The sequence below is a fragment of the Aspergillus udagawae genome (genome assembly GCF_001078395.1).
Source record: "Aspergillus udagawae IFM 46973 DNA, scaffold_11, whole genome shotgun sequence".
NCBI lineage: Eukaryota > Fungi > Ascomycota > Eurotiomycetes > Eurotiales > Aspergillaceae > Aspergillus > Aspergillus udagawae.
In genome coordinates, this window is record NW_025091274.1 from 176158 (window position 1) to 203628 (window position 27471).

Genomic DNA, 27471 nt, shown 5'->3' on the forward strand with positions numbered 1-27471 from the left:
TCGCAAGGGGAAGTCATACAAAGTACGTGTTCGCGCTTCACCGATAAGACCGTTCGAATAGCTGACAGCTTCGACCCGCAGGTACATTGCCCTCGCCTGGAAGGACCCCCAGAACATTGTTGAGGAACTCGGACACAAAAAATCGTAGGAAAATCGTGGTATTTTGCCGGCTTACACTCTTAGAGTTGGTGGATGGCTTAAAGTGGATGTTTCCATCACGGCTGAGACACTATCCCGGAGGCATATATATACATATGGTCCCATCTGGAGAATCCGAGAAGTCTCTATAGGTCGAAGCAACTTAGAAATGCCGTTGTACATAGAAAGAATGAACATCTTGCACATCTCTCATGGCCCCGAACTTATTCAGCACACTTCGGAATTTACTTCATTTTAGGGTGCCGGGGAGGCGGCAGGCACACAGCGGCTTAAAGCACATGACACTGGAGTAAATCAAAAGCACCACTGTATTATATCGGATCAGGTGCCGAATATACATGAGAACTTCGAACGCAACCCTACAGACAGACTACCCAATAGAAGGAACGATGACGTTAAGTTGCTGGCATCAATTGACTCCTGCACGGCTATTCAAGTATGCTCATGCAATGGGTCCTCCTCAGGCTCATCGCCCGCTCCAAGCATGACTTCATCCTCGTCCAACAGCTCATTTTCCCCGTCAGGCATTGCATCGTCTACTATGATGTCCTGATCACCCATGGCCTTAACCTTGGCCTGAGTCATCTCAAACACATATTGCCCGAGATGCTCTACTCCCTCCATAGGCGTACCCTGAACCTCGTCGTCCAGCGATCGTGTGGTTGGGAACATTTCGCCCGTGGTCAACATGAGTTTGTCGGGGCGCTGTAGGAGAAGGTCAAAGGCCGGCTTGAGTTCATAGCATGGCTCGAACACCTCGCGACGACCGAGGATATAGAGACCTAGACGGGAACGGGAAAGAGCAACCGTAAGGCGGCGAACATCACGGAGATAGCCCACTGTGCGGGTTCGCGTAAGGGAAAGAATAACGTCTGCGCAGATCCCAGGTCAGTATAACTCATCGTGCCAGATGGTTCAACTTACAGTCGTTCTGTTCACCCTGATACTTATCCACAGTTGTAACGATCTTGGGCATGCCAAACAGCGCATTTTTAGCACATCGGTGGCCAAGAACGTCTTTAATCAGGGCCGTTTGGCCTGCGTAGGTAGCAAGAATGGATATCTTTGATGCTGGGTACCCGAGAAGTCGCATGTACTGATAAATGGCGACAGCGTACTCGGCTTCTCCCAGGTTCTGGATGAAGTGAGGGGTCGGCTCCCTTTCTCCGCTCCCTTGATAATCTGGGACGTTGATGAACTGATAATCGTACAGGAAGCCAGCATTCGCCTGCTTGTATTCTTGAGCCGTGTGAACAATGGGCAAATCTCCAAGCTGCTTATAACGCCACCGAAAGAGTTCTGCCAAGCTAGGTCTTGCGCGACCCTGCTGATCAAGGTTGATCACAGGAACTCCGAGTCTTACCAAACGTAGGAAAAGACTCTGCTCGAAATGAGCGTACTGGCGGAAAGCCAGGTTTTGAATAATCGGAGAGTTTTGAAGGTGATCTCCGCAAAGAACAACGCGTTTCAGAGGGAGCTCGCCATTCTTCATGTGTTGTAGTGCGGATGGAATAAAACTTTCAATCTCAGTAATCTGCGCCGCCTCTTCCATCACGACATTGTCATAATGAAAGCCAAGATCGGCGATTTCCTGTCGACGCATTGCCGCATGTGTAGAAGTCATAGCGATGATTCTCGCTTCTTTCACAAGGAGGTAGTTTGCCTTGTCGCGGGATTGCCTCAAAATCTCAAATGGGCGAATATCCTCTAATTCAGAAAAGATCTTGTCGATATGCCGTTGACAGCCTTCCGCCACATCAAGCAATGTCTCCTTCGAAGCGGCCGGATCGAACACAGGCTGAGGGGCAGTTGAGAAATAGGCATGGAATGGGAAAGACGCAATAATATCCTCAGTGGTTGTAGATTCGGCACGAGCGTGGTCGAAGAATTTCGCCCAGGCTGGCTGGATGTAGACTGTATTGAAATATCCAGCCGTCTCGCAGGAATTACCGTGTGCGCCTTCTGCACCAATTGACGCCGCTAAGCGTGTCACTTCAGCGAGGAAGTAATTGCGGTTTTCAAGAAACGACTCGACACGGCCGTATTTGCTGTAACTAGTTTCGGTTTCGAGTTCCTCTTCACCATGGCCGAGTCGAAGAAGATGACGCTCATCGATGTCTAGGGCCACAATCTTCTGAAACAACTGATTAAGAGCTTGGTTACTGTGCGCGATCAGAAGGGTACGCTCCTTCGGGAAGTCATGATAAATATTATTGATGATTTGAGTTGCAACATCCGTTTTACCAGTTCCAGGAGGGCCAACTATCACGGTCAGTCCGGGCTGCGTGCCGGATGCGATAGCTTCAACCTGAGCTGGCGTGAAACGAATGGCGTTGAGTTTGGGAGCATCGACGGGATAGGGACCTGGGTTCGGCTGTTTGTATGTGGACACGCGTATCACTCCTGCACTTGTGTCTTCTTTTTCGACCGGGTCTCTCCGCCGTTTCTTCGATGATGTTGCTGAAGGCGCTTTGGTAGAATTTTCAACGTATTCAAGTACGTAGGGGGGACCGAAACTCGAAGCCTCGTTACCCGAGGGCTCAATGGTGCATCCTGGGAAACTCTCCACTAGATGCCGCCAGTCCAAGAAAGTGTCTCGGAAATCAACCGACCTCAGTCGGTTCGGCAGTTCAGTATACCTGGCACCTGAAGGGTCTCCGTATCCTAGAAAGATATCCTGAATCCAAGAAGGAAGGGTAACATCAGAGACAATGAGCCTCTGCATGTTCTCTAGTATCGCCCTGAAATTGTTCTCCCGCCCTTTTCGTCTCGCAATCACGTTTATCAAAGGATAAATGTCCTGTTTCCCTTGGGACGTGCGATCCTTATCAGCTTTGAAAGCGGACGGATCCAGATTGAGCAGCAATCTCCGGAGGCGAGGTCGAGATCGATATCCATTCGTGTGGCCCGCAATTGGTTCACGAAGTGGGCGACCCTGCTCATCAAGAACCTGAACCACTGTTGCAGTCCTGAGATGTAACAGACTCAGAGTCTCTGCTGAGCTGTCCCTGAAAATGGCATTGTTCGCGGTACCGGGTTGGACAGCTAGAAGGAAGACGACGTCATCAGGACGAAGCGAGTCCCATTCCTTCCGAATGTGATCTGCTAACCTGCCAACTTCAATTGCGATCTCAGCCCTTACAAAAGCTGGTTCTGACGAGCCTACTTTAGGAGGCGCAACCTCGACTATGGCTGGTTTCGAGATGGGAATGGCCATGCGAGAGAACCCATCGAAAGTCAGTGTCTTGCCATCGCGGCTTGATCGAGGCTGCATCCGCTTGATAATTGCTTCCATATCCTTTCGGACCTGAAAGAAAGCTTCGGAACGATACAACAGGAACGATCGCCAAAGAAAGTCGCCAAGACTCAAATATTGAAGATTCAGTTTCGGAATGGCAAGCGGTCGAGATCCGTCATAGGTTTCGTTTCGCAAGAATGAAGGGTCATAGAGATCTTTCTCTGTGGGCACAATGCTGAGTTGAGATGCAGTCTCTTGAAATGGTACCTTGCGCTCGTAGAATGACAAAAGTATCTCGAGATAGAGATGTCGAGTGGGCATGACCCCGGATTGTTTGGGATAAACTGTCCGGAAACCCAGATGCACACAGAGACTTTCAAGCTCGGAATCGTTCAGGGCACTCAGTTGCCCTTCCAGTTCTGAGCGTTGCTCGATTGAGCCGTAGTTTGACAGAGCAAGGATCATCAACTTATCCTTGAAGTGCTTCATCGCGGTCCGCTGCAAATGTGCCAGCTCTTGGGAATGGCTCTCATAGACTGCCTGGGGGTCAAGAGGCTCGCCGGTGTAATCGTCGATTGCGAATCCAGAAAAATGTTTAAGAAGCTCAAAAAGGTCGCGGAAGAGGGCATTTTCAGGAGAACGGTACATTTGTGAAAGCCGTATAACCGGGAGTAAGTTGAGATCCTTCAACAACGTGTTGACGTAGCGCCGTGTGGGAAGCTGACTCTCCAAGTCCACCAGGTATTCCAGAAACCTTTCACAATAGCGTAGATTATCGGACACTTCCTGCTCGGATCCATTCAATCGCCGCAGGAGATCCAAAAGCATAGTAAAGAGCCACGATCGCTCAAATCGCATCTTCGCCTTTGCCGCCTCATCTCCAGCTTCGTACCGCTTCCCAGCTGCCCTCCAGGCTTTCTTTAAGGATGGTACCTTAGCAAGAATCCGATCCCTAGTTTCGTCGCTCGAGAGATTGTGCCAGATGGAAATCGAGACAAGAGGTGCGCACTCCTTTCGGATGAGTACGTTCTCCAGAGATTGAAAAGCACTGATAATGAAAGACAATATGGATTGGCGGGAGAAGGTAGACAGAGAATTGTCGACGCTCATAGAGAGGATCCGATGGAAAAGGTTGGAGAAGTCGTCGGGCCGGTCTGAGAAGGTTCCTAAAGGCCATTAGCTTTTCACAGGTATCGCCGGCCTGAAAGTAAGGAGACGCACCCCATATTGGCAAATGATCTCGCTGCTTGATGCTAACAATCAGCGCAATTAGTAGCACATGGTGATTGGACGCATCTTCCGAATATGTCGGCCAAAGATATCTGTAGGCAATTAGCTTCAAGTAAGAGCGTCAGTCACAGTCGCGGTGCGCACTTCTCCAGGATATTCAAATTCTCCAGCGTCAAGAGCGAACGAAGGCTGAAGTTTTCAGCTTCTAAGGGCTCCCATAAATCCTTTCTAATAACATCCTGCTTGGCTTTGCGGACCTTAGAGGTCCCAAGCCAGTGGGTTTTGGCCAGCTGGACCCATGAGCTATCCTCACGGAAGTCCTGCACCGTTGGCCGGGAATCGAGGCCGTGCGCCATAGCCTGACGTGTTTGTAGGCCCATTCCTCGATGTTGAGGACTGATTCAAAAAGTACTGCAGGCGCGGGTCCAATTTATTTGCGCAAGTGGTCCGTCGCGGGCGGAAAGGGAAGCTGTTGGCGCGCGTTTAAGCCAAGATGAGTTCTTGGCGGCTAGAAACCGCCCGCAGAGCCGCCATTTATCATCCGAAGCTCGCGCCAACCTTACAGCCATCCTTCATCCTTTTTATGTCAAGGTGACTCTGTGAGGATGTCGGTTGCTGACCATGATGCGATGCATGTATACAGAAAACTGGTCGATGATCTCCTGAACCGAGCAGAACAAATCAAACAGGATGCGCAAATAGAACCCCCTTTAACAGAAGCTCATTTGGGCGACTCGATATGGGCGATCCAAGGGGAAGAAAAGCAATTGGTGGAACAGCTGAACCAGCAGACACGATTTGCGGCAGTTGAACTCGCGTTCAGGGAGAAGTTCTACAGTCTCCTGGTATGACTCTGATCCAAAAGCTTAACTATTAAGCATGAGTGCGACGGGTAGCTAACACTGAGCTATTTGTAGGCGCACACCACAATTGACGAGCCCTCGTTTATTCGCATGTGGAATTTGCTTGACATAATCTCAATTTTTTCTGATAATGGTTGGCTCCGCTCGTCTAGTCTTGTGAACGAACAGCTATCTGACCGTGCACAGAACAATGCGAGCCCGGTTTGATATTCTGGTTGATCGAGGAGTTGCTCGATAGCCAGACCATTGATGGCTGTCGCAAGGTCTTTGATTATTTGGAGTCTCGCCGAGAACGGAATACAAAGGTTGGTATTTTCTTTCTGTCACTACAACTCGGGCGGTACATCCGCTGATACCGTTCCAGAAACACTTCAAGCAAAAGAGCTTGATCATCCTCAGATCCTGCAATGAGCTACTTCGGAGGCTGTCCCGGGCAGAGGACACGGTATTTTGTGGCCGTGTCTTCATATTTCTGTTTCAGAGCTTCCCGCTTGGAGATAAAAGTGCTGTCAATCTCCGCGGCGAATATCACACCGAAAATGTTACCACCTTTGACGAGGTTACCAACTTAGGAGCCAAGGAGAGTGATGATATTGATGTGGAAATGCCCGACGCAAAAGAAACATCAAAAGCGACCGAAGCCCAGGGACCTGATCATGATGGCCAACCACTGCCTTCAGCCCGCGATTCTCAGACGCTTGTACAAGACCAAGCAAAAGTCCCCAAACTTGTTGTCTCGAAAATTAAAGACAAGGATACGGAGAAGGCAGTTGATTTGGACGCTCTATACCCCGTTTTCTGGGGCCTGCAGGCGTACTTCTCTGCCCCGACAAGAGTGTTTGACTCTCAGAATTTCTCATCCTTCAAGACTGGCTTGGAGAGCACTTTGATTGCGTTCAAGAATATCAGAACAGACCTTGAGAATCAAAGCGCCAGTAAGACAGCCGAGGAAATACGGAAATCTACAAAGCGGAAACGGAGCGTGGATGGCCAAGAGATTGCGAGCAGTTTCAACCCTAAGTATTTGACGAGCAGAGACTTGTTTGACCTCGAAGTACGTTGCTAAGAGGCCCGGGGTCTGATCAATACATGCTAACAATCAGTTACAGGTCAACGACACAGCTTTCAGAAGACACGTCCTTGTACAGGCTTTGATTCTCCTGGATTTTATGCTTTCTCTTACACCGAAAGCGAAAGCAAAACTTGCTGATTTGACGAACAAATCGGTGCTTTACGGTTTTGTATTGAATGAAGAAGATGTAAGCTGCTTGACACCCCCGTCTGCTTTTTCCACGTTATGCTTCAACCCTTCCCCGCGCCTTTCCCTCTCGCTTTGAACACATATTAACAGCTACAGGCCAAGTGGGCAACCAAGATGAGGAAAGCTATTGAGGAATATCTACAAGAAGGAACTGGTGGTAAATTCTATTATCGCATGGTTGACACGGTTCTTTCGAGGGATAAGAACTGGGTCCGTTGGAAAGCCGAGGGATGTCCGCTCATTGAAAGGCCTGCGGTCTCAGTCGCAGAGTATCTAGGTGCTCGCGAGAACGCGACAAAAACATACGCAAATAAGCGCCTTCGTCCCTCTCCTATGGGCGCCCTGAATCTCAACTTTCTGACTGAGGGAGAGTCATTATCAAGCATCGAGAAGCTGAAGGAACCGGAGAGGTTTGTACCTCGTTGCCCCTGGATTTGATCCCCATGAGGCTAACATCTGTCAAGATATTCTGTTCCCTCCGCCGACGCGTTCATGATGGGCATCATGGATGACGAATTAGACATTGATACTGCGCATACGAAAGAAGACAAGGAAAGGGCGATTCGGGCGAAAGCGAGCAAAACTTGGCGCATTCTACGTCTTTCCGCTAAGGGCAAACTCGCGGCCTTTGACAAAATTGACGACGGCAAGAATTTGAAGGCTCTGTTTGAAGCCCCGCAACCTCATGAGAGCACCACTCCTCCCGCTCATGAACCGGCTTCCCAGGCTTCGGAGTCCGCAGCTAAGGCGTCCAACGATGCCGAACTCGAAACCACTGCGACTGGACAAGAAGAACAGGCGATTGAAAAGGGTGCCACGACAATTTCCGAACAGGCACAAGGCGATCTGAATGATATCAATCAAGAAGCAGTTCCCACCGCTCCGCAGGCGACCTGATGAAAGAAATACTTGTGATTTTTAAGTATCCTGGCGCTGAGATGAAAGCATACACTTGCTTAATTTTTGTGTCGGAATTTCGACGCCTGTTTTGGGCTTGTTCTGCCTACGACTCCATCAATCGACGCTGCTCTGATGAACTTCAATGAGTACTGTGCCAGCGTCAACAACGTCGCAAGGCTACATTGACCATCTTTACAGAGTACAGAAGGTCTCAAGAGGATTATGGACCAAGCTGCTAGCAATCCTTGGTTTGAAAATGGTACGCGTCTAATGCAAGGTACGGTCTTCAAAACGACGACAGTAAGGATTCCATCAGTCGCCCCATTGGCCAATGGCCAATTTGATCGTTGATAAACTCGGCCCCTAAGTCAGGGGTCGCCGTCCGGCTGGGCTGTCGATATGCTGAAACAAATGTCTTCTCTACGGAGTACGTTCTCGAGTTTCTTGTGTTTGCTAGAACTGCAGACACTATCAGGGGGAGAGGGGCAAACCAGGAAGCAAGTGAGGAAAGAAAAACAGAGTAAATTTGAAAAACATGAGGAGAAATGACGATAACAGCATTGCAATAACACTACTTGGGCAGCTCGGGACAGGCTGCAGAAGCCCTGACACTTTTTTACTTTATCTTTACTTTTTTCTTTGAAATGTGGATTACTCTAGTACTAGTCTAGAACGTTGGAAGCCAAAGAGGGCCAGTGCATCGGCTACCGGAAATTGAAGGCGTTCAGACATCCACAAGGCCCCACAGCGAGCCAGCCGGAGAATTCCTCGAGGTTTAAGGTGTGGGAGCGAAAGCTGCAGGTGGACGCATCTGGAATCAATGGACACAGGGGCCAGCTACGGCCTACACCAACATGGCAACGATGTCATTTGCTGTGGCCGAGAGGAATACTCCGGAGTAAGCTACGGGCGTGGGCCCGATTCCCTAAGGGGATCAGCAACTCTAATTAGTAAAAAATTCACAACTGGTTGATGAAGAGAGTTCGTGCATTGGCAGTATTAACATGTTCATTACGGTGTATTCACTCTTCTTTTTGGTGTCTGTAACCCACGAATAGTAGTCGCAATCATGGTAGTTATTCGATATGATATAGCTGGCATCAATTTGTTTCTTCTGTATCGTTCCTCTTCTTCCTATTATTTCAGTATCAAGGTGGAACTGGTGAGAAGAGTTCTTCTGTGTATTGTTCCTTCTGCGTTCATTCTAAGCTCTCTCTTTCGAGAGCCCAGTCTCAATGACAGCGCCTCTGGGGCTCCTTATCAAGCCGTTGATGGCTTTTGTGGAAATTACAGTGGTGTTTTTGGTATGCTGTGTTTCAGGCAGATGAAAAGCAAGCAGCCGCAACACCCTTTAGGTAGCTCCCATGATGGCTAACCATGATCTCAATATGATCTGTACTTTAGAACATTGTACCTGAACTCTTCAATACGTTGTAACCAGCTAAGGACTATTTACAAGAATAATATTATTGCAGCAACAGTCTTTTACCAAGGATTCGCCATCAAATTGCAGCAGTAATGAATAATATTTAGACAACAGAATATGCGGTGCCCGACCAGCATCAACAACCCCAGCAGCAGAATCCAAGTCCATATCCTGGATATATAGAACCTCGGCAGTGTATCCGAGACCAATGATCACTCTGATCTGAACTCATATTATCACTTGATCCCCGGAAATATTATTACCTCCATCGTGACCGAGGCACTAGCTATCCAACTTAAGCGCATGGCAGACCGTTGAACGATGTTTCATCGTGGTCAACGACTCGCACGGACCAGCCTGGTTTAGGTAAGTATTTACGACAACTTGACAAGATGCGTTGCATTGGCTTTTGATATGATTCAATCAATCCATCAGATTTCCAAGTCTCTTACTACTAAGTGGATACTCACTGAGAAACCAACGGTCTCATTTCCGAGAGGTGCTTAGCTTGCAAGAGATTCTGTCTCCTTTTTCTTGTTTTTGCGAGCAGTATCTACACAGATCCTCGATACCTAGGAAAACTTGGCTGGGCACTCATGGCGCCTGCTGTGGATGCATGATCACAGCATCTACTCCTTAATCTTACTGGCTTGCGTAATGTGAGCTTCGATACCCACTGTGATGGTTCCAGTTCCCTTTCCTGGGACAGATCATTTGATCAGGACAAGGGAATAATGGAATCACAAGTGATGAGAAAAATGAAGGGATCGTCAGCAGGCTTGGCGTCCTGAGATTGAAGACGCTGCTTTGCTCACTACCTGTACTGTTGTTGATCAACTAGTCGGCGACCAATCATTCTCGATGGACGATTCGTCTTGGGATCATCTTCCCCGCATCATTGCTCCATTGCTGCCACTGCTTACTCATTATTATTAAGGTACCTTTGAATGTTGAAGAGTACTACCTCTCTACCTTGGATAGTGGAGTATGAACGATGACATATCGTTTTATCTACCAGGTACGAGGGATAATGGATGAGATCATTTGTTCTGTAGTGATCGTCCCTCAACTAATCAATCATGGACATCTCGATCCACTTCAGCCTTCTGTTAACGGCTCAGCACTTGTGTTTGACAATACTTGGATTCTTTTGATATTTCAATACTTGCTAGTTGTTCAAGGATCATGCCATATCTATTTACCCCGTGAAGCTTGCCGAATCTTAGATCTGCAGTCCTGTCCCTAGCAACGCACTGCATTATTTCATACGCAGTGCTGTACGGATCACAGATCTAGGTACGAAACCCCTCCGTACCTTACATATGCTAAATGCTCCAGCGGCTCTACAACTCATTGATTGGATGAAATCGGACAAGGGACAGTGCTGTAGTCGGGATCTCAAGCGAGAACTCCGAGAACTTGTGCCGCCATAATGAGATTTCTTGTCAAGCGAGGCTGCATATGATTCCTTCACCTATCTGCCACACTTTCCTGGAATCTTCTTCCTCTCCAATGGATGAACTAATCAAGGGCTATTGACAAGATAAGTTTAGTTTCGTATTGCCGGACCATCACTTGCAACCAAATAGTGGGAGCTGTGGTTACATCCTCCTACTAGTGACCATCACTAAACCATTTTCGTCAGTAATCCGACTCTGTAGTGCGAAAAGAGTAAGGTACCCTATCAGACTGAGACCAGGTCTTAATCCGATTACGAAGTATGGAGCTGCCTCTTGTCAATCACTGCTTTTCCGAATCTCGATCTTCGATCAGGGATTATCCGAGGATTTGCCACGGTCTTGACTGGCTGGTCCAAATGGGCCTATCCTCCGCTGCTGTGAAGCGGATGGCGGAAATTATTTGGCCGGCCTTGTCTCATCCACATAGGCACGGAGGACGAAATACGTCCGTAAGTGTGCCATATCATTATCCATCCATCATTTCTTCCGTTATGGACATTAGTTACTGCAATGCATCTTATTTTGCGCTGTTTTCACCATTGTCCGGTGTTGTTGAGCTCCCAGACCATTCTCCTCCTGGAATCCCTCAGTCTGGCGTAGAAACACAAGCCACCACCGTCGTACTCGGGACTTCTTAGCTTGACATGCATGCATGACTGGTGCGCGGACTTTCAGAAACCAAATTGCTTCCTTTCGAGTTACTAAGGTTCCTCGCTTAAAAGAATTCATGCATCTCCAAACCTTGGGTGCATGATTTTTTTTTTTTGCCCCCGCTCCCTCTCCTCCCTTTTCCTTGCTCACTTCCCCTGTATCTAGCCGCCCCTCTCATCAATACTCTAACATACATACATAGTACATACCTTACCATCCAAGGAAGTGATGCTACTCAGTACGTATTTGATTGTTACGCTGAAGTGACAGACGCAACCTGACCCACAGATCCCACCTTCTCTCCACTTTCGGAAGAGTCCTCCATTTGTCTTTCCATCAGCACGGCTTCTCAGTTTCTCCTTCAATCATATCAACAGACACTGCTCGTGGGCATGATGCTAATACCGATCGATCTTGTGGAATGGTAACTCCATCGTTTTGAAATCAATTATTCCACACTACGTCTCTAGTCTTTAGCGTTCTCTGGTTTCTGTGTTGTCAACGCCTCGGCCTGGTTTACCTCATTCCGTCCACAATGCCCAATTAGGTTTTGAATCTTAGATGTTTCCCTCCTTTGCTCTCGAATTCTCAAAAATTCCCAAATGATACGCCCCCTGGATGGGCTTCACACGGATGTTTCATAGAAGCTCCTGGTGGAGATTATCTCATATTCTTTATTTCCATGATCCACTTCCCCCCTCCTCAAAGAACCAAGGTAGAGTGTCTATGCACTAGCTACTAACGATGCAATCGCATGAGGCGGTCATGGTCAAAACCGTTTTATTGACTAGCTGCAAACTCGGGTTGTCTATTATTCGGGTTAGTGTCACGCTTGGTTCATTCTCTGCATCTCGCAGGCTTCAGGTCGCTGGGTGCATGGTCCGCTTGGTGGTCATTCCTGAGGTGCACTCCACCCGTTACAATGGGAGCATTGATGTTGTGACCCTTGTCAGCTTGTCGAAGACACACCACCAGCCTGGAATCCTGGTCAATGGCTCAAATTCCTCCGCGAATCCAAGCTATTCGCAAGTCAAAATCCAACTATACTGAATCAGGCTACTGGTTACTGACAAAATTCCCACATACGTTCTGTCTTTGACTCCTAGTTCTGCATCCAGTTAGTTGCAGGCGGCATGCAATGCCATGCATGTGCGTACGTGCAAATATCGACACTGATCATTATGCCTGAGAAGGATGGAGACATTTTAGGATTGTTATTGCATACAATCCAGTGAGTATTTCTTGCTTGATGAGTGTGCGTGCAATGTTTCAGGGTTCGCTCATACACGACCCGAGGCAGTTTAAATATGTCTAGGTACTCTTCAAGTTTAAACTGACCGACTGGCTCCACTACGCCAAGGGTCAGCTGTGTCTCTTCCAGTCTCTTCGATTTCCTGTCAATCGATAAGCTCTCGGTTGTCTTTCAATTCCAAGCCACGAAGGGGCAAAATTGGGGGAGAAAACAAAAGAAATAAAATGGAGAAAATGGAGAAAAAGAAAAGGACAAAAGTAAATAAAACCAAAAACGAACGGGAAAATAAAGAAAAAAAAATACAGAAGAACTAAAGGAAGATGTACGGTATCATTGATCTGCTCGCTTGACCTCTGGAACAGGCGGCCGCCCCGGGTCTCCGGCGGCTTATGGAGCCAACGCATTGTTAGCGTCTTCGGTACGTCTTCCACATGGTGTCCCAAAGGACAACGAATTATTGTTGGTTTCTTACTGGCACAGTCTCAGATTTCGAATACAGTACGGAGTACGGTTCACAGAGGGCTTGGTATTTCACTCAAGGGCAGAGGCTACATAGCAGCGTCCAGGTTGCAGAGGAGTTTACTGCAACTCCTCCTTTTCCTTCATGCGCGACTGCGTAAGAGACCGTACTCGGCACCAGCGCTAGTCAAGCAACTAGGGTCTATTTACCCTTTTAAACAACCGTTGGCCAGAGAAAGCATCTCTCCAGTCAGGTGCGCGTCTTTAGAACGACACTTCTGCTGTTCCAGGCTTCCATTGACCCGCAAATCGTCTCCCTGGTGCCACTTCCCAGGAGCGGCATTTTCAGTCCCTTGGGTAAAAAGAAATATCTCTCATAGAACGACACTTGTTGCCGAACGGTAGCTTTCTTTTAGCGGTCTAGCTTACTGTGGTACTCATCTGCTAATTTCTAACTTGAGCGCCTGAACCTCGATCGTGAACTTGTGTTTAGTCCAGTCTCACTAACCTTAGTGGCCAGAGATAATCAAAGCCTCCGTACTAGCCGTTGCATGTGAGTACGTCTCGGTTTGTTCATCCTCTTCCTTTTTCCCGCTCTTTTCTGCTGTCAAAATTAGTTTGATAATCTAGACAGGTCTGACATGAGTCGTTGTTCGGTTCGCTACCGTACCTCCTTGCGACACTCGCCTTGCTTCCTAAGACGGATTCCAATCTTCCTCCTCTATGTAGGCGAGTTTGCAGTTGATTTCGTCGATTCAGATCTGTAGCGTCTTTGCTGACGGAAAGAGGTAACAATAACCTTGTTGAGGTTTTGAACCTAAGAGAGTCATCCCCCTAGTCATGGTACCTTGGCTCTGGATACCTAGTGCCTTAGCTTTCCGGCTGTATCCATTAGAAATAAACCGAATACAACATCACCGAGCCTACAATATGGAGAAATTGCTCCGTCCCCTGTCCAGTCAGCTTGCCGCCACTTTCTCTCTGTCATTTTGGTGTTTATGTCGCCTCTTCCCCTCTTTTTCCCTTTTCCGGGTTTACTTCCTGCCACTATTTTCCTCTTTTGTCACCTGCAACCTGGCCTGACCTCGAGTGCTAGACTTGACGCCAATCGTCACTTCTACGGACAAGGCGCCACCAAAGGGCGATCAGAAGCGGTAGCATTTTAGTAGTACCTATTCGTAGCATTGTCAGCATGGTCCAAGATCTTCGTCTCCCGAACCATCAAGCTATGGCCCGTCCATCTTAGAGTTTGTATCGACTTTACCATGGCCCTGAAGCGGTTGTTTTATTTGGTTTTATTTTAACTTTTGGAGTTTTTCTTATATTTGTACTATATCTGTTTTTTAGACTCCCCCTCAGGTAGAATTTTTGACACCATAAAGGATAGATACCTAGTATATCTCCTTCAGAGTAGCCATATCATATGCCCGGGGGTCTCCGTCTGAATCCCATGGTCATTCATTCAGCATAATAGGTAAGCACGTCTCTGGCTGATTGTCCAATGAGTGGCAGTGAGGAAATTAACTGAGCCTACTGCTGCATCCTTAGCATCATCCTCATCTGCTAGACTGGCAAACTTTGGGGCCTCCGGTGGATCACTTTGGGACTCGAACTGGGCCTTGGTGCTTGGTCTAATCTCCTATGATTCACCCCAATGCTGGCCTTATTTGATGATTAGATTAGCCGTTTGGCTCATTTCCACTTTTGTTCGTTTCGTTCTGTTGTCGCCTGGCCACCTACGCACTGTTGATTGCTTAATATTCACTGTAAACCCTTCTACCGTTACCAGTTTTACCTACCCAGAGTCCGGTCACTCCCCGGCCGTTTCCAGGACCCATCGGCGGATCATTCTCCATTCTCTTACTGTTGGCCCTCAGTCTCAATCGATATTTGCCGTTCTCCTTTTATCTTTTCGGAAAAGGGACGAACACGTATTAAGTCGAGTCGAGGAGTAAAATAGGAGAAGGAGGGCTATCGCATTAGCCTTGAGACAACAGTCTTCTTCGCTTCGCATAGTGGTGCTCCTTAATCAACGACGACTACATCTACCTCTCTGGTTTGTTTCCTTTGACGCGCACTGGATATTGCCTGGAGAACAACCTGAACAGCACTGCGGTACTATACCAGTACATCCCCTGTATTATTTCCCTTTATCCTCGCCTCTGATTTGCCTGACGGACCCGACTCGGAGATCCTGAGCTTCTTCAGCAAGCGCCCGGACATTACTTTGAGACCCACCTGGTACGGTTCTGATTCACTTCAAGATCTTGGAAGACATTCTTTCTTCTCTCCTGAGTTTCCGTTGCTCTCCCACATTGTGATTTCAAGAAGCCCCTCGACCTGGCTGCTCTCTTCCAATTGCGAATCTTGCCTGACGCGAGAAGAGACCTCTCTATCATGTCAATCAGTGGGCCTTGCGTCTGGCTGTCATCGTTGTCGCCTCCTGCTACATCTCATCTCTCTGCGATCACGAACCACCTACCATCAACTTCCTGGAATAGTGAACAGGTACTTTCGAGATCAAGGGTGAACCCGCCGAGGTTGCCCTACCCAGGGGAGAAGGGAGGCCATTCGGTTCAGAAGCTGGCATTCGACATGCAACCAAATGCTGTACTCAAGGCTGAAAATGCCTTTTCAGCAACTATCCCTGCGGCAACATCTAACCATGCACGGAGTTCGGAGGCAGAGATGCCTCCACCAAAGGAAGCAGAAAGCAGAAGCACAGAAGAGACGCTGTCACGAATGAGGCTGGATCAGCTGAACCACAGCGAATCTCATCCTTCTGGGGTCTCAAAACCGGCCAGCCCCTCTGCTCCGAAGGCATCTACACTGGAAGCAAAGAAGCGGCCTCAGGAAGAGGCGCGAGGGGATGAGAAGGATGATGGCGAGGCTATGGGCATATCTTCGGACGAAGGCGGAGATCACAAGAACTCCTCTGACGCAAAGTCTGACAAAAAGAAGATGAAGCGGTTCCGGTAAGCTTTTACGATAACTTGATCCTTCCGAGTTGTGGCATTTTGCTCAGCAAAAGAAAACTAATCAACATCTGCAGCCTGACACACAATCAGACCCGTTTTCTGATGAGCGAATTCACTCGTCAAGCACACCCAGATGCTGCACACCGTGAACGTCTCTCGAGGGAGATTCCTGGACTGACTCCTCGTCAAGTACAAGTCTGGTTTCAGAATAGGTATTCTTCCCCTGTGTGGATTCCCCCTTGGCCCGTATTGGTCCACTAATCCATGTGTTTCAGGCGAGCCAAACTCAAGCGACTCACAAGCAACGATCGAGAGAGGATGTTAAAGTCCCGGGCTTTACCCGATGATTTTGACACAACTCAGGTTCTGCGTACCCCATTTGATAACAAAACACTATCAGAGACACCAGTTGCGTCACCCCGAAACTACATGGCGTCTAGTACGGATTCTAATTCTCTGAAGATGCTTCTTACGGACGGACTACAACGTATCAATGATGACGAATACGTGGTTTCCCCGCTGAGTTCGTCATCGACCACAGGAAATTGTTTCCCTTCAGCTGGCCCTGACAGGACACCCGAACATTATCCCCAACATAGCATTCTTGGACCTCGACCGGCAGCGACCCTACCAGAGCTACAACGAAACACGCGCGGGGCCTTTCCTTTCCCTAGGTCCAGCAGTTTCTCCGAAGTCTCATTCAACACAGGACTACATTTGCCTGGCAGGTTCTCGAGGCCGGGAGTCGAACCACTCAGCCATCCCGGCTTGCCATACGCGCGGCGTCCCATGGACTATGGGATTCCCAGACCAGCCAATGGAATGGTCGTGGGCTACGATCATTCTCGGCCCATGGAAGGCTCTGTGTCGCCTACCGGCCAGCAGGAACAGCCCCTGCCATACAACGTAGACAACCACAGTATGCGACCCTCTTCTCATGTTTATTTCGAAGTATTGTAGACTAACGCGCCCCGAACAGACCAGCAGGTCCCGAGCTACCAAACCACACTCACTATGCCAGCTCCAAAAGGCTATGGCAGCATAGAGATGAACTCGCATATGCAACCCCGACACATGCCCTCATTACACTCGATACCAGTCTCAGATGCACCTGAGTACCGACCTTTCTCCTACGAGCATCACCCGTACAGCATGCAAGCGGGAATACCTTATTCGCAAGCCAACGCTTCGAGTATGAGCCTCCCTGCTTCCTTCCCACCGGACTCATCACATGTTCCCCAGGTGGCCGTCTCTACTGAAGACCGGATCAATCAATCGCCTCAGATCCTGGACCCTTTGCGAGGGAAATTTGGCAACGCATCCTACGACTATGCCGGCTACATGTGACATGGGAACAACCGGAAAGATTCGCTCCATTCCTCCTTCTCCATAAAAAACTACCTTTCGCTCCCTGTTCTGTATAGTGCACAGAACGGGCCAACCTAATGTCTAAATCATACTTATAATCCTCCATACGACGCTGATTGGTGAACCTGCTCAATATTCGTGGGCCATGGGACTCTACATCTCTTTCCAATGGCTGTCCAATGATCCTCTCTTCTTTCTTGCGTGACCTCATCTCTGCATTTGACAATCCGGTTTCAAGGGAGGGAAATACTTTGCATTTTATCTTTTTGCTTTTTCTTTTTTTTTTTCTTTCGTCTATGGGGAGGGCATGGCATGGCATCTGTTTCTTTGTATGTTTCCTCATTTTTCTTTGGCTCATCTCTTCAATTTCACACCAAGGGACACACTGCGGTCCTGTGATCTCTTTATATCTGTGCCAGTACCCTGGTGGGTTCCCATTGTGCACGGATCTGTAACCAGAAGGATCACTATTGTACAATAATATGCATACAGTTAAATATAACCAGCACCAACCACAGAGGCCGGGAGCGTGTTTTGATAAGTATGACTTGGGGCTTCGAATGCCAGTTATCCTCGCCCAGTAACATGAAAGCTTTTGTCGAGGTCAGGTTGAGTGCAAGGGTACGCCAGACCAATCAAACGGCTTAAGTTAGTAGCTGATTACGTAGGTATAGGGACCATAAAGAAAAGGTCACCCCCCATCGGCCCAATAGGTGGACTGCTATTACTGAGAGGCAGGCTTCTTCCTCAGGCAGATCCAGGTACTTGGTGGACATCGAATCAGAGCATAGTAAAAAGTAATTCACCATCCACCAGTCGCCCATGAATCGCAGCTTTCGGGCGGAGATCGTCCAGTCATTGTCGCAGTAAATAACCCCAGATTCCGCAGCAAATCACAAGCAACGGAATTGCTGAAAATGAGTCACGGGATCTGGAGTTATAACCAATCAACGAGCGGACATTGCTAATCCCACGATTACCAGGTTGCAGGCCATGGTCATGCAATTGAGGATATAAATACTGCTGAAGTTCGCGATAATTCTTTACATTTTCATCAGCATTAGTTCAAATAATTGCTTCAAAAGATTCATTCTCAAGAGCTCGTTTGCCAGCCTTACTTTGTCCGTTGGCATTGCAATCGTTGGATCTAATCGAGTTTTCCTCATTGTTTCGGTTACGTCATACATCATCCTACAACCTTCAGAAGAACTTCAAGCATCACCGTTCTCGTCTCAGAGAATCTTCGACTTCCAGCACAATCTACTCAAAACCGCCTAGCAAGACAAAAGACAAAATGGTCCACCCATCTTCTACCTGCTGCAGAAACTCCGGTGACGGAAGCTGTGTCTGCGCAGCCCAGGCCAAGTGCTCCTGCGGCAAAGAGAACGCCCTCCACTGCACCTGCAACAAGTCTGCCACCGAAAACACCATCTCCGGACCCAGATGCTCATGCCGTAAGTCCCCGTTGGAATTTGCACTTTGCCGACTGGAGATCAAATGACTTACTCTGTTGGTAGGAGCCCGTCCGGCTGGACAATGTACCTGTGAGCGCGCAACCACCGAGAACCACCCCGTGACGGGTGATGCGTGCCCCTGCGGCAAGAGACCGTCTAGTAAGTTGCATCGAGCGGAGAACCCTTATGGCTTAGTTACTGACCGGGATATAGCGTCCTGCACCTGTGAGAAGGCTAGCGCGGTTGATGCGGCGGCTGAAGCCATCGAGATTGATTTCACCACTCGTGCTTGAGTGTTTTGTCGCATTTGATGACGTTTATGTTTTTTTCACTGGGCCTGGGATTTTCTTCTCGGTGTTAGGGGGTTGCTTGGTAATTTGAGGAATTATTGTATCATAGCTGGCATTCGTCATGGCTGCATTGTTACTGGCGGCTTTGGTTGAGCTTGTGCTCGTTCCATGATTTTACGATAGCGCAATCCTAAGTGGTTGTCTTGATTTTAGACGTTTTTATTTTGTAATTGTAGCCCTCGTAGTTGGAAGTGTGGACACGACATTGTCCTAGTAGTAGTTAGTATGCTTATGACCGGCTGCCTGTCAAGAATATTTTTTACTCGGCTGTCAACGTACTCTAGGCAAAGTGTCATTCTAAGCCTACTAATGTTTTCTGTGCCTACACCAGCAAGAACCATATAGAGCAGATGCTTCAGCCATGAAGCTCTTACAATAACACTGCTTCATATAACGTAATTCCCGGGCGAGCGAAACACCCGACCGAGCGGAACACCCCTCATCGAATTTCAATGCCTTTGCACCTTTGAAGCTATCAAAATCAACCAAAACAATATATTTTTACTAGATCTAGCTAGTATGGCGTGTAGGGCATCTAGTTCTAATATGCCCTACAATGAAGCAATTTGTACACCTTGGTGGCGCGCGTTTTGGTGGTTCTAAAGGTAGAGGTGTAGAATCAATGGATGCCCCCCCAATCTCATCTTGCTCATTTCTTGCCTGGATAAGATCCCTAGCTTCCCGGATGGAGAGTCCTTTATTAGGAGTCATCTGGCGTCTAGATTGCTTCCTTTTCTGCTTCTCTTTCTCATTGTCTGCGCGTAGATCATGGTTCTCCTTTGCTAGTAGGGCCGCACTGTGCATAGCCATCTCGCAACCTTTGATAAGCTGTTGTATAGCTAATTTTGAAGGCGTCAAAGGGCTTTGAGAGCGTTGTTTTAGGAGCTTCTTAACTGAGGATGCTTGCTTGCGTAATTGCCGAAGTGTATGAGGCGTAGCAAGCCAAGATGAGTTGGTTGATGCACGGCTTGGAGGGGGGGTAGGGGTTGAGATATGGATATTTAGCTTCTCAAGCACCCTCTCTGGCTTCAAAGGGTGGATTCCAGCTGCCGCGAAGCCATTTTGGATATTTAGAGGTGTAAATACCTCTAGATGAGCTGCTGGATATGCTTTAAGGAAGTCAAACTTATCAATATGGTTGTATCCTAAGCGCATCTTTTGCTCAACAAGGCCTCCGTAAGCACGCTTTAAAGGGCCAAAACAACCAACATCTAGTGGTTGCAAGAGATGAGAAGAATGAGCAGGCATGCAGATAGCAATAATATTATTATCCCTGCAGGCTTTGTCAAAGCCAGGCGTTAGATGGCTTCCGTGGCCGTCTAAGATGAGAAGACGATATCTTCCAACTGTACGGCTAGTTGTTGCAGGGATAAAGACCTTTTGAAGCCATCGAAGGCCTATCTCATCTGTTGTCCATCCATTTTGACTGACTTCGATTCTCCAATCAGGTGGTAAGGCCTGATCTTGATACCATCCCTCGATATGAACCTTCCCCTTGAAGATTATACAAGAAGGAAGCACCCAGCCTGTGGTATTAACACATTCAATTGTTGTAACCCATTCCCGATTGCCTGGCTGAATGAGATAAGGCTTTCCAGGCATATTAGCTCTTGTTACTACCTTAGTAGTCGCAATCAAGCCCATTGCGAAGCCCGTTTCATCAAAGTTGTAGATATCTTCGTAGGAGATGCCATATTGCATTTGGATCTGTTGTAGGCAGTCAAACCACCCTTTAATAATCTTTGGATCCTCGCATTGAGCTCGACTATAGTTATACCGTCGTGCATATCGTGTTTTAATCTCGTCACGTCGTTTAATGAAGGTAGATACCCAGTTCTTGCCGACAGGTTTGAATCCAGAGAGATCGTCTGCTTGGAGAAGGATATTGGCCATTTCCTGCACATGAGATGGCCTAGGGGGCACGCCGCGTAGATCCCTAGATAGTATCCATTCCACTAATGATTCTTCCTGTGTAGGAGATAGCCGGTAGCCATTGGCACGTTTTTYAATTCGATATTGGCGTCCATTCARTCGGCCGTAGAGGGTAGAAAGAGGAACATCAAATATATCTGCAGCGCGGCGAATGCTTGAAATTTCATTCTTTTTTATAGCAGATATTGCTAATTGAAGCCTTCCCTCTTGCTCCACCAATTTTTGAGAGATGCGACGCGGTTTTGATGGCATGGTAGTGGTGTAGATAGAATCAATATTCAAACGCGTTGAAATTCGATGAGGGGTGTTCCGCTCGGTCGGGTGTTTCGCTCGCCCGGGAATTACGTTAGCACAGTACGCTTATATAATACACACATGCACCTATGGCTCAGTGGTAGAGCATTCCACTTGTACTGCCAAGAATGGCGATGGAAAGGTCCGCGGTTCGATCCCGCGTGGGTGCATAGAGCAATGCTTTGCTTTTTGAACTCCTTTTCCTATTCATTTTTTGCCCCTATTTTACGCTTGTCTTGCTTATTCTCCTCAGCACAGCACATTTCGTTTTCACTTTTCATCTGAATATTGAAGATGCCTGTCTATTCGTGCTTATGACTGGTTGATCGACGTGAACTGTGCTCTTTGAGGTGCCTGCACCGCCACATCGCAACAACATTAATCCTCTGCGTCTCAGTGGGTCTCCCGGCGGGTCGGCAGCGGAAGTGGCTTAACAACTCGGAGAAACAGTTGCTCTGCTCCTGATGCAAGCCGGACCGCACATGGAACTCCTATTTTAAGACCTCAAGCTTGGCTTGTAATCTGTTCTATGGGTCACATTCCAGGTTCGATCTTATTCGTGCGCCTTATCTGACATTTCCCCTTCGGCCTCACGAAGTTCACGAATTGCCTGTGCTGCCCTCGAACGGCTTTCACCCCTTGTCGCAGCCATCACCTCCAGACCCTGTTTGTGCTGGTAGAGCTGCACAGTCTCGTTCCCGCCATGTGCCAGATGCTTTGAAGAAGGATAACTCAGAGCAACGAACTAAGTGAACGCAAAAACCGGGATATGTTTGTATGACACGGTCCGACTGAGCGAATCCACCGACGTGGTGTCTGCGCTTTTGTGAGGAATCGACGACCCGTATCAGAAAGCATAGCGTGTGCTGGATAATCCACCCAACCCATCATGTCGTCCATGCGAGGTCTCGTGCAGTTCATCGCCGATCTGCGTAACGCGCGAGCGCGCGAGCTTGAGGAGAAGCGGGTAAACAAGGAGTTGGCCAATATCCGACAGAAGTTCAAGGCCGGCAACTTGAACGGCTACCAGAAGAAGAAATATGTCTGCAAACTGCTATATGTCTATATCCAGGGGTATGATGTTGATTTCGGTCATTTGGAGGCTGTCAACTTGATCTCCTCCAATAAATATTCGGAGAAGCAGATTGGGTACCTGGCTGTGACCCTGTTCCTGCACGAGCAGCACGAGCTGCTACATCTGGTTGTTAACAGTATCCGGAAAGATCTACTTGATCATAATGAGTTGTTCAACTGTTTGGCGCTGCATGCTGTCGCCAATGTTGGTGGGCGGGAGATGGGCGAGGCGCTGAGTACGGACGTCCATCGGCTGCTGATTTCCCCGTGAGTATCGATGTTTTGTTTCTCTGGAGTGTGACGACTAATAAGGCTGTAGGACATCTAAAGCCTTCGTGAAGAAGAAGGCTGCCTTGACTCTGCTTCGACTGTACCGAAAATACCCTGGCATCGTGCAAAACGAATGGGCCGAGCGAATGATCTCTTTGATGGACGACCCGGACATGGGTGTCACCTTGTCTGTCACATCTCTCATCATGGCATTGGCGCAAGATAGGCCGGAAGAATACAAGGGGAGCTATATTAAAGCTGCGCAGCGTCTCAAGAGGATCGTGGTCGACAACGAAATCGCACCTGATTATCTGTACTACCGTGTGCCCTGTCCTTGGATCCAGGTCAAACTGCTGCGCTTACTTCAGTACTATCCGCCCTCACGTAAGTGGTCTATCTTTATCATACAGGCTTTCCTTTCTCAGACTCACACCTCTTACAGAGGACAGTCACGTCCGGGAGATCATTCGAGCATCCCTGCAACAGATCATGACTGCGGCCATGGATACACCAAAGAATGTCCAGCAAAACAATGCTCAAAATGCCATTCTCTTCGAGGCTATCAACCTCCTTATTCATCTAGATACTGAGCATAACCTCATGATGCAAATATCCTCCCGTTTGGGTAAATACATTCAGTCTCGAGAGACAAATGTCCGCTACCTCGGTTTGGAGGCCATGACGCACTTCGCCGCCAGGGCCGAAACTCTTGACCCCATCAAGAAGCATCAGAACATAATCTTAGGTTCGCTTCGAGATCGAGATATCAGCGTGCGGCGCAAAGGATTGGACCTGATCTATAGCATGTGCGACACCACAAATGCGGCTCCCATTGTGAACGAACTCCTACGGTACCTGCAGACCGCGGACTACGCCATTCGAGAAGAGATGGTACTCAAGGTTGCGATTCTCACGGAAAAGTACGCCACTGATGCCCAGTGGTACATCGACATTACATTGAAGCTGCTGTCCTTGGCAGGCGACCATGTCAACGACGAAGTATGGCAGCGAGTCATCCAGATTGTGACCAACAACGAAGAATTACAAGCCTATGCCGCACACACGCTTTTAGGCTACCTGAAGACGGACTGCCATGAGAGCCTGGTCAAGATCGGTTGCTATGTCCTAGGAGAATTTGGTCATTTGATTGCCGACAATGAAGGCTCGAGTCCTATTGAGCAGTTCTTGGCTTTGCAAGGGAAGATGATCACAAGTAACGACAACACTCGTGCCATGATCTTATCCTCCTTCATTAAATTTGTCAATCTCTTTCCGGAAATCAAGCCACAACTCTTGCACATTTTCCGTCTCTACAGCCACTCTCCCGATACCGAGTTACAGCAGCGCGCTTTTGAATACTTGACAATGGCAACGCTTCCCACGGATGACCTCCTCCGGACCGTGTGTGATGAGATGCCTCCATTTTCGGAGCGAACCTCTATCCTTCTGTCTCGGCTGCATCAGAAGACGGCCGGCACGACCGAGAAGAAGACTTGGGTCGTGGGTGGCAAGGATGCTAACGCGGACAAGAAAGAAGTTCTCCTAGCACAGAACACCGGACTTAAGCGTACATTTACCACTATTGTCCATGGTACCAAAACCGGAGCCAACGGGTCGGCGGCAACGTCAAACGCCTCTGGCGACCTGGCCGGGCTTGACCTCAGCGCTCCATCTGCGCCCCCGCCGAATATGGCCAGTGCAGCTCATCTTACGCCTGACTGGGAACCAGGGTACAATAGATTATACTTTGCGGATGAAGGCGTGCTTTTCGAGGATGCGCAAATCCAGGTTGGCTTGCGGTCCGAGTATCGTGGCCACATGGGCGTCGTGAAGATCTACATCTCCAACAAATCCTCATTCGCGATCGGGTCTTTGACGACTACACTGGACAACCCTGCGGCGCCAAACCTGAAGATTGATAGCAAGAGTCTCCCAGAGCCTTCTGTTCCGGCTGCGGGCCAAACCCAGCAGACGCTATTCTTTGAGGCTCACGGGCCGTTTAGCGAAGCACCCACCATCCGGATCTCGTACCTTGCTGGAGCGCTTCAGGCTTACACCCTACAGCTCCCTGTGCTGATGCACCGCTACATGGAGCCGTCGAATCTGTCAGCAGAAGAGTTCTTCAAGCGGTGGAGGCAGATTGGCGGTCCCCCGCTCGAGGCGCAGCACACTTTCGGTGTCACCGCCAAGGCGAAGAATATCACTGAGGCCTTTACACGACGCCTTGTGGAAGGGTTCCGCTGGAGGATCCTGGAGAATGTGGACCCCAATCCCAATAACATCGTCGGATGTGCTGTGTACCAGTTCCATGGCGGGAAGACTGGATGTCTGCTACGGCTGGAGCCCAACTATGAACGCAAGGTAGGGATTTGCCGAGCATGAGTTCCCTACACTTTACTAATATCGATTTCCGCAGATGTTCCGGGTTACCATTCGGGCCACGCAAGAAGCTGTGCCGCAAGCACTAGCGAGACAGATGGAGCAGAAACTGGCGCAAGGCGCATCGGATGAGATGTTTGGCTCACGATGAACACAGATGGGAACAGGCAGCTGACAAGATGATGGATGGTCTTATGACTGACTAGTAATACTCTCGTTCCGGACTTTCTCTCCAAAGACGAGATTACCTTTGATGTAATTATTGATGCTAGCAAGGTACATATATCCCCGTGGCTTTGAGCAGTAATCAAGCCGTACAACATCCTAATTATATGTGCAATCTTCCCACCGGCCATGCGGCAGGGCTGGCTGGTAGACAAGACCTCTGATGCAATGCCAGTAGTAATGCAAATGTCGTAAATCATCACTCTCCCCAACATCATCTACACCACCTTTGCCTCGGACTTGGGCGGCCGCTCACCGAAAATCGTCGTCCCGACACGCACCTCATCACTCCCCAGCTTGATCGCGCCCTCAAAGTCCTCACTCATGCCCATACTCAGCTCCAGCTCGGCATCGGCACCCTGCAGCCCCAGCTCCCTAACGATGCGATCCCGCGTCTCGCGCAGACACACAAAATCCTCATTCTCCGTCTCCGGCGTCGTAGCCTTGGACCGTGCAATCGCCCCGATAGTCATCACCCCCTGCAGCCTCAACCGCGGACACTTCTCCCGGATGAACCGCGCAAGCGGCACCGCACCGGCCACAGGGTCCACCCCAGCCTTGTTCTCCTCGCCGGAGGTGTTCACCTGCACAAACACACGCAGCCGCTCCTCATGGGCCACGCCACGGACTTCCTCAGACCGCTCCCCCCACCCTCTATCCAGCAGCGAGGCCTTCTTCTCGCTATCGACGGACTCGACGGCCCAGAGCCCGCGGACGTCACGCGCGAGCATGACGCACTTGTTCGACTGCAGCCCGCCAATGAAGTGCCACCGGATACTGGGCGGGAGGAGCTTTGATTTCTCGAGAAGTTCCTGGAGGTAGTTTTCGCCGAAGTGGAGGTGATTTGTAGGGGGGTTATGGAGGGCGAGGACATCGGCTGCGGGCTTGAGTTTTGAGACGGCGATGAGGCGGATGGACTTTGTGGCGGGGCGGTTGGCGTTCAGGGCGGCGGTGCTGACACGCGAGGCCACGGAAGAGAGGTTCGAGATGAGGGTTGCTGTTCGCGAGGGTGAGGCGGGCATGATTGTTGTTGATGTTGGTGAGGGTTGTTGTTGTTCTTGTTCGGTGGAAGTCATTGGAGGTTGTCGTGCATGAGCTCGTTTATGGTGTGGTAGGTGTGATTGTGCAGTCCTGGCTCAGGATTGAAGTCGATTAGATCCGTATAGGATTAAGAATACTGCTTATAGTGGTGACAATTGCCAGGTAGTAGTGAATTTGCGTTGATATACGAGGATCGGTGGCCGATGGAGAGAGATACCTTAAGTCATTTCAATACAGCAGTAGCACGCTAATCCAAGTTAGGTTAGACAAGCATGCCTTACAAGGTAGCCACGTGATGCTCGGGAACTGGCGCTGATGACGAATGACAAGCTAGTATCAGACACCTGCCGCTAAGCTATATACGTACTAGCGTGAGAATGACGGGGTTAACTTAGCGATTTCCGCTTCCGGCGAAATTCTGCAGGGCCAGAATTGAATGAAGCGATCGTCATCGTCATGACTCTTTTGATTAGTATCGATGATGATCCTTCGGATGTCGGAGTCTGGGCGGGATCTGGCGCATTGGCGGGACCTCACTAGTTCGGATTTGAGTGGAATACAACAATGTACGAGGACGGGTACGGATTTACTAAGGTACATCTGGATCCTCAAGACTGACACCGAAGTGGTCCGGCAAACCCACAGCTAGATGGAGCAAGACAGTCCATCCAATTTCGTGGGCTCCATCCATTCTCCATCCTAGATCAATTCTCTAGCTGACTGGCTACACTTTCGTATGCCTCATTTTCATTCTTAAGACAAAGACTCAAACTGAGACAAATGTCGTTTGCTTCTTTGACGGTCCTTTCATCCGCCTGCCGACGGCCAAGAATTACAATGCTGCCTGGCATGAGGCGCAGTTGGCTGATGTCCATTCATTGTTCATGATGAAAGGACCCATTCAAACGGAAAGCAGGGCAAAAAGAGTGAATAAAATGTAAAATCCAAGCTGAACAGTAAGATAGTCCCATCTCCATCTAAATGCAGGCGCCTAAATCAACCGCCCACCGGGAGATCTAGCCCTGGAAGAAGAGGCGATTGGACCATTGAGTAAGCCAGTAAGCCTTCAATGCTCGGAGGAAAATATTAATAGAAACAAAATCTTACAGTAAAGGATGTGAATACTAAGTAGATTTACGAGATATTGGAGGAGCCGAAATGAGACATTCATAACTATCCGAAAGTGATACTCTACTGTTTCACCGGG

The 27471-nt window shown here is 48.8% G+C and overlaps 6 protein-coding genes and 1 non-coding gene across 7 annotated transcripts; 5 read left to right on the top strand and 2 right to left on the bottom strand.

Moving 5' to 3' along the window:
* Positions 1-591: 591 nt before the first annotated feature.
* Aud_002116 (RNA helicase aquarius) lies at positions 592-5007 on the bottom strand (the record flags this gene model as incomplete). The annotated part of the gene is made up of 4 exons (XM_043296118.1): positions 592-1031; positions 1084-4563; positions 4619-4719; positions 4772-5007. 4 exons carry the CDS (start codon positions 5005-5007, stop codon positions 592-594), a joined length of 4257 nt encoding a protein of 1418 aa, XP_043152053.1.
* Positions 5008-5232: 225 nt separating this feature from the next.
* On the top strand, positions 5233-7648 carry Aud_002117 (THO complex subunit THO1/HPR1; the record flags this gene model as incomplete). The annotated part of the gene is made up of 7 exons (XM_043296119.1): positions 5233-5472; positions 5545-5623; positions 5677-5795; positions 5855-6544; positions 6600-6749; positions 6848-7161; positions 7216-7648. The coding sequence occupies 7 exons, from the start codon at positions 5233-5235 to the stop codon at positions 7646-7648; spliced, it is 2025 nt and encodes a 674-aa protein (XP_043152054.1).
* Positions 7649-15494: 7846 nt separating this feature from the next.
* On the top strand, positions 15495-17224 carry Aud_002118 (homeobox domain-containing protein; the record flags this gene model as incomplete). Its single annotated transcript, XM_043296120.1, has 4 exons — positions 15495-15874; positions 15952-16089; positions 16153-16796; positions 16857-17224. 4 exons carry the CDS (start codon positions 15495-15497, stop codon positions 17222-17224), a joined length of 1530 nt encoding a protein of 509 aa, XP_043152055.1.
* Positions 17225-18539: 1315 nt separating this feature from the next.
* Positions 18540-18992, top strand: Aud_002119 (putative copper resistance protein Crd2; the record flags this gene model as incomplete). Its single annotated transcript, XM_043296121.1, has 3 exons — positions 18540-18699; positions 18763-18858; positions 18913-18992. 3 exons carry the CDS (start codon positions 18540-18542, stop codon positions 18990-18992), a joined length of 336 nt encoding a protein of 111 aa, XP_043152056.1.
* A 2366-nt stretch (positions 18993-21358) lies between these two features.
* On the top strand, positions 21359-21445 carry Aud_002120. Its single transcript has one exon. It is a non-coding gene; the product is annotated as a tRNA-Thr (tRNA).
* A 719-nt stretch (positions 21446-22164) lies between these two features.
* Aud_002121 (AP-2 complex subunit alpha) lies at positions 22165-25149 on the top strand (the record flags this gene model as incomplete). Its single annotated transcript, XM_043296122.1, has 4 exons — positions 22165-22616; positions 22669-23003; positions 23062-24980; positions 25036-25149. 4 exons carry the CDS (start codon positions 22165-22167, stop codon positions 25147-25149), a joined length of 2820 nt encoding a protein of 939 aa, XP_043152057.1.
* Positions 25150-25441: 292 nt separating this feature from the next.
* Aud_002122 (YggS family pyridoxal phosphate enzyme) lies at positions 25442-26299 on the bottom strand (the record flags this gene model as incomplete). The annotated part of the gene is made up of 1 exon (XM_043296123.1): positions 25442-26299. The coding sequence occupies one exon, from the start codon at positions 26297-26299 to the stop codon at positions 25442-25444; it is 858 nt and encodes a 285-aa protein (XP_043152058.1).
* Between the last annotated feature and the right edge of the window lie 1172 nt (positions 26300-27471).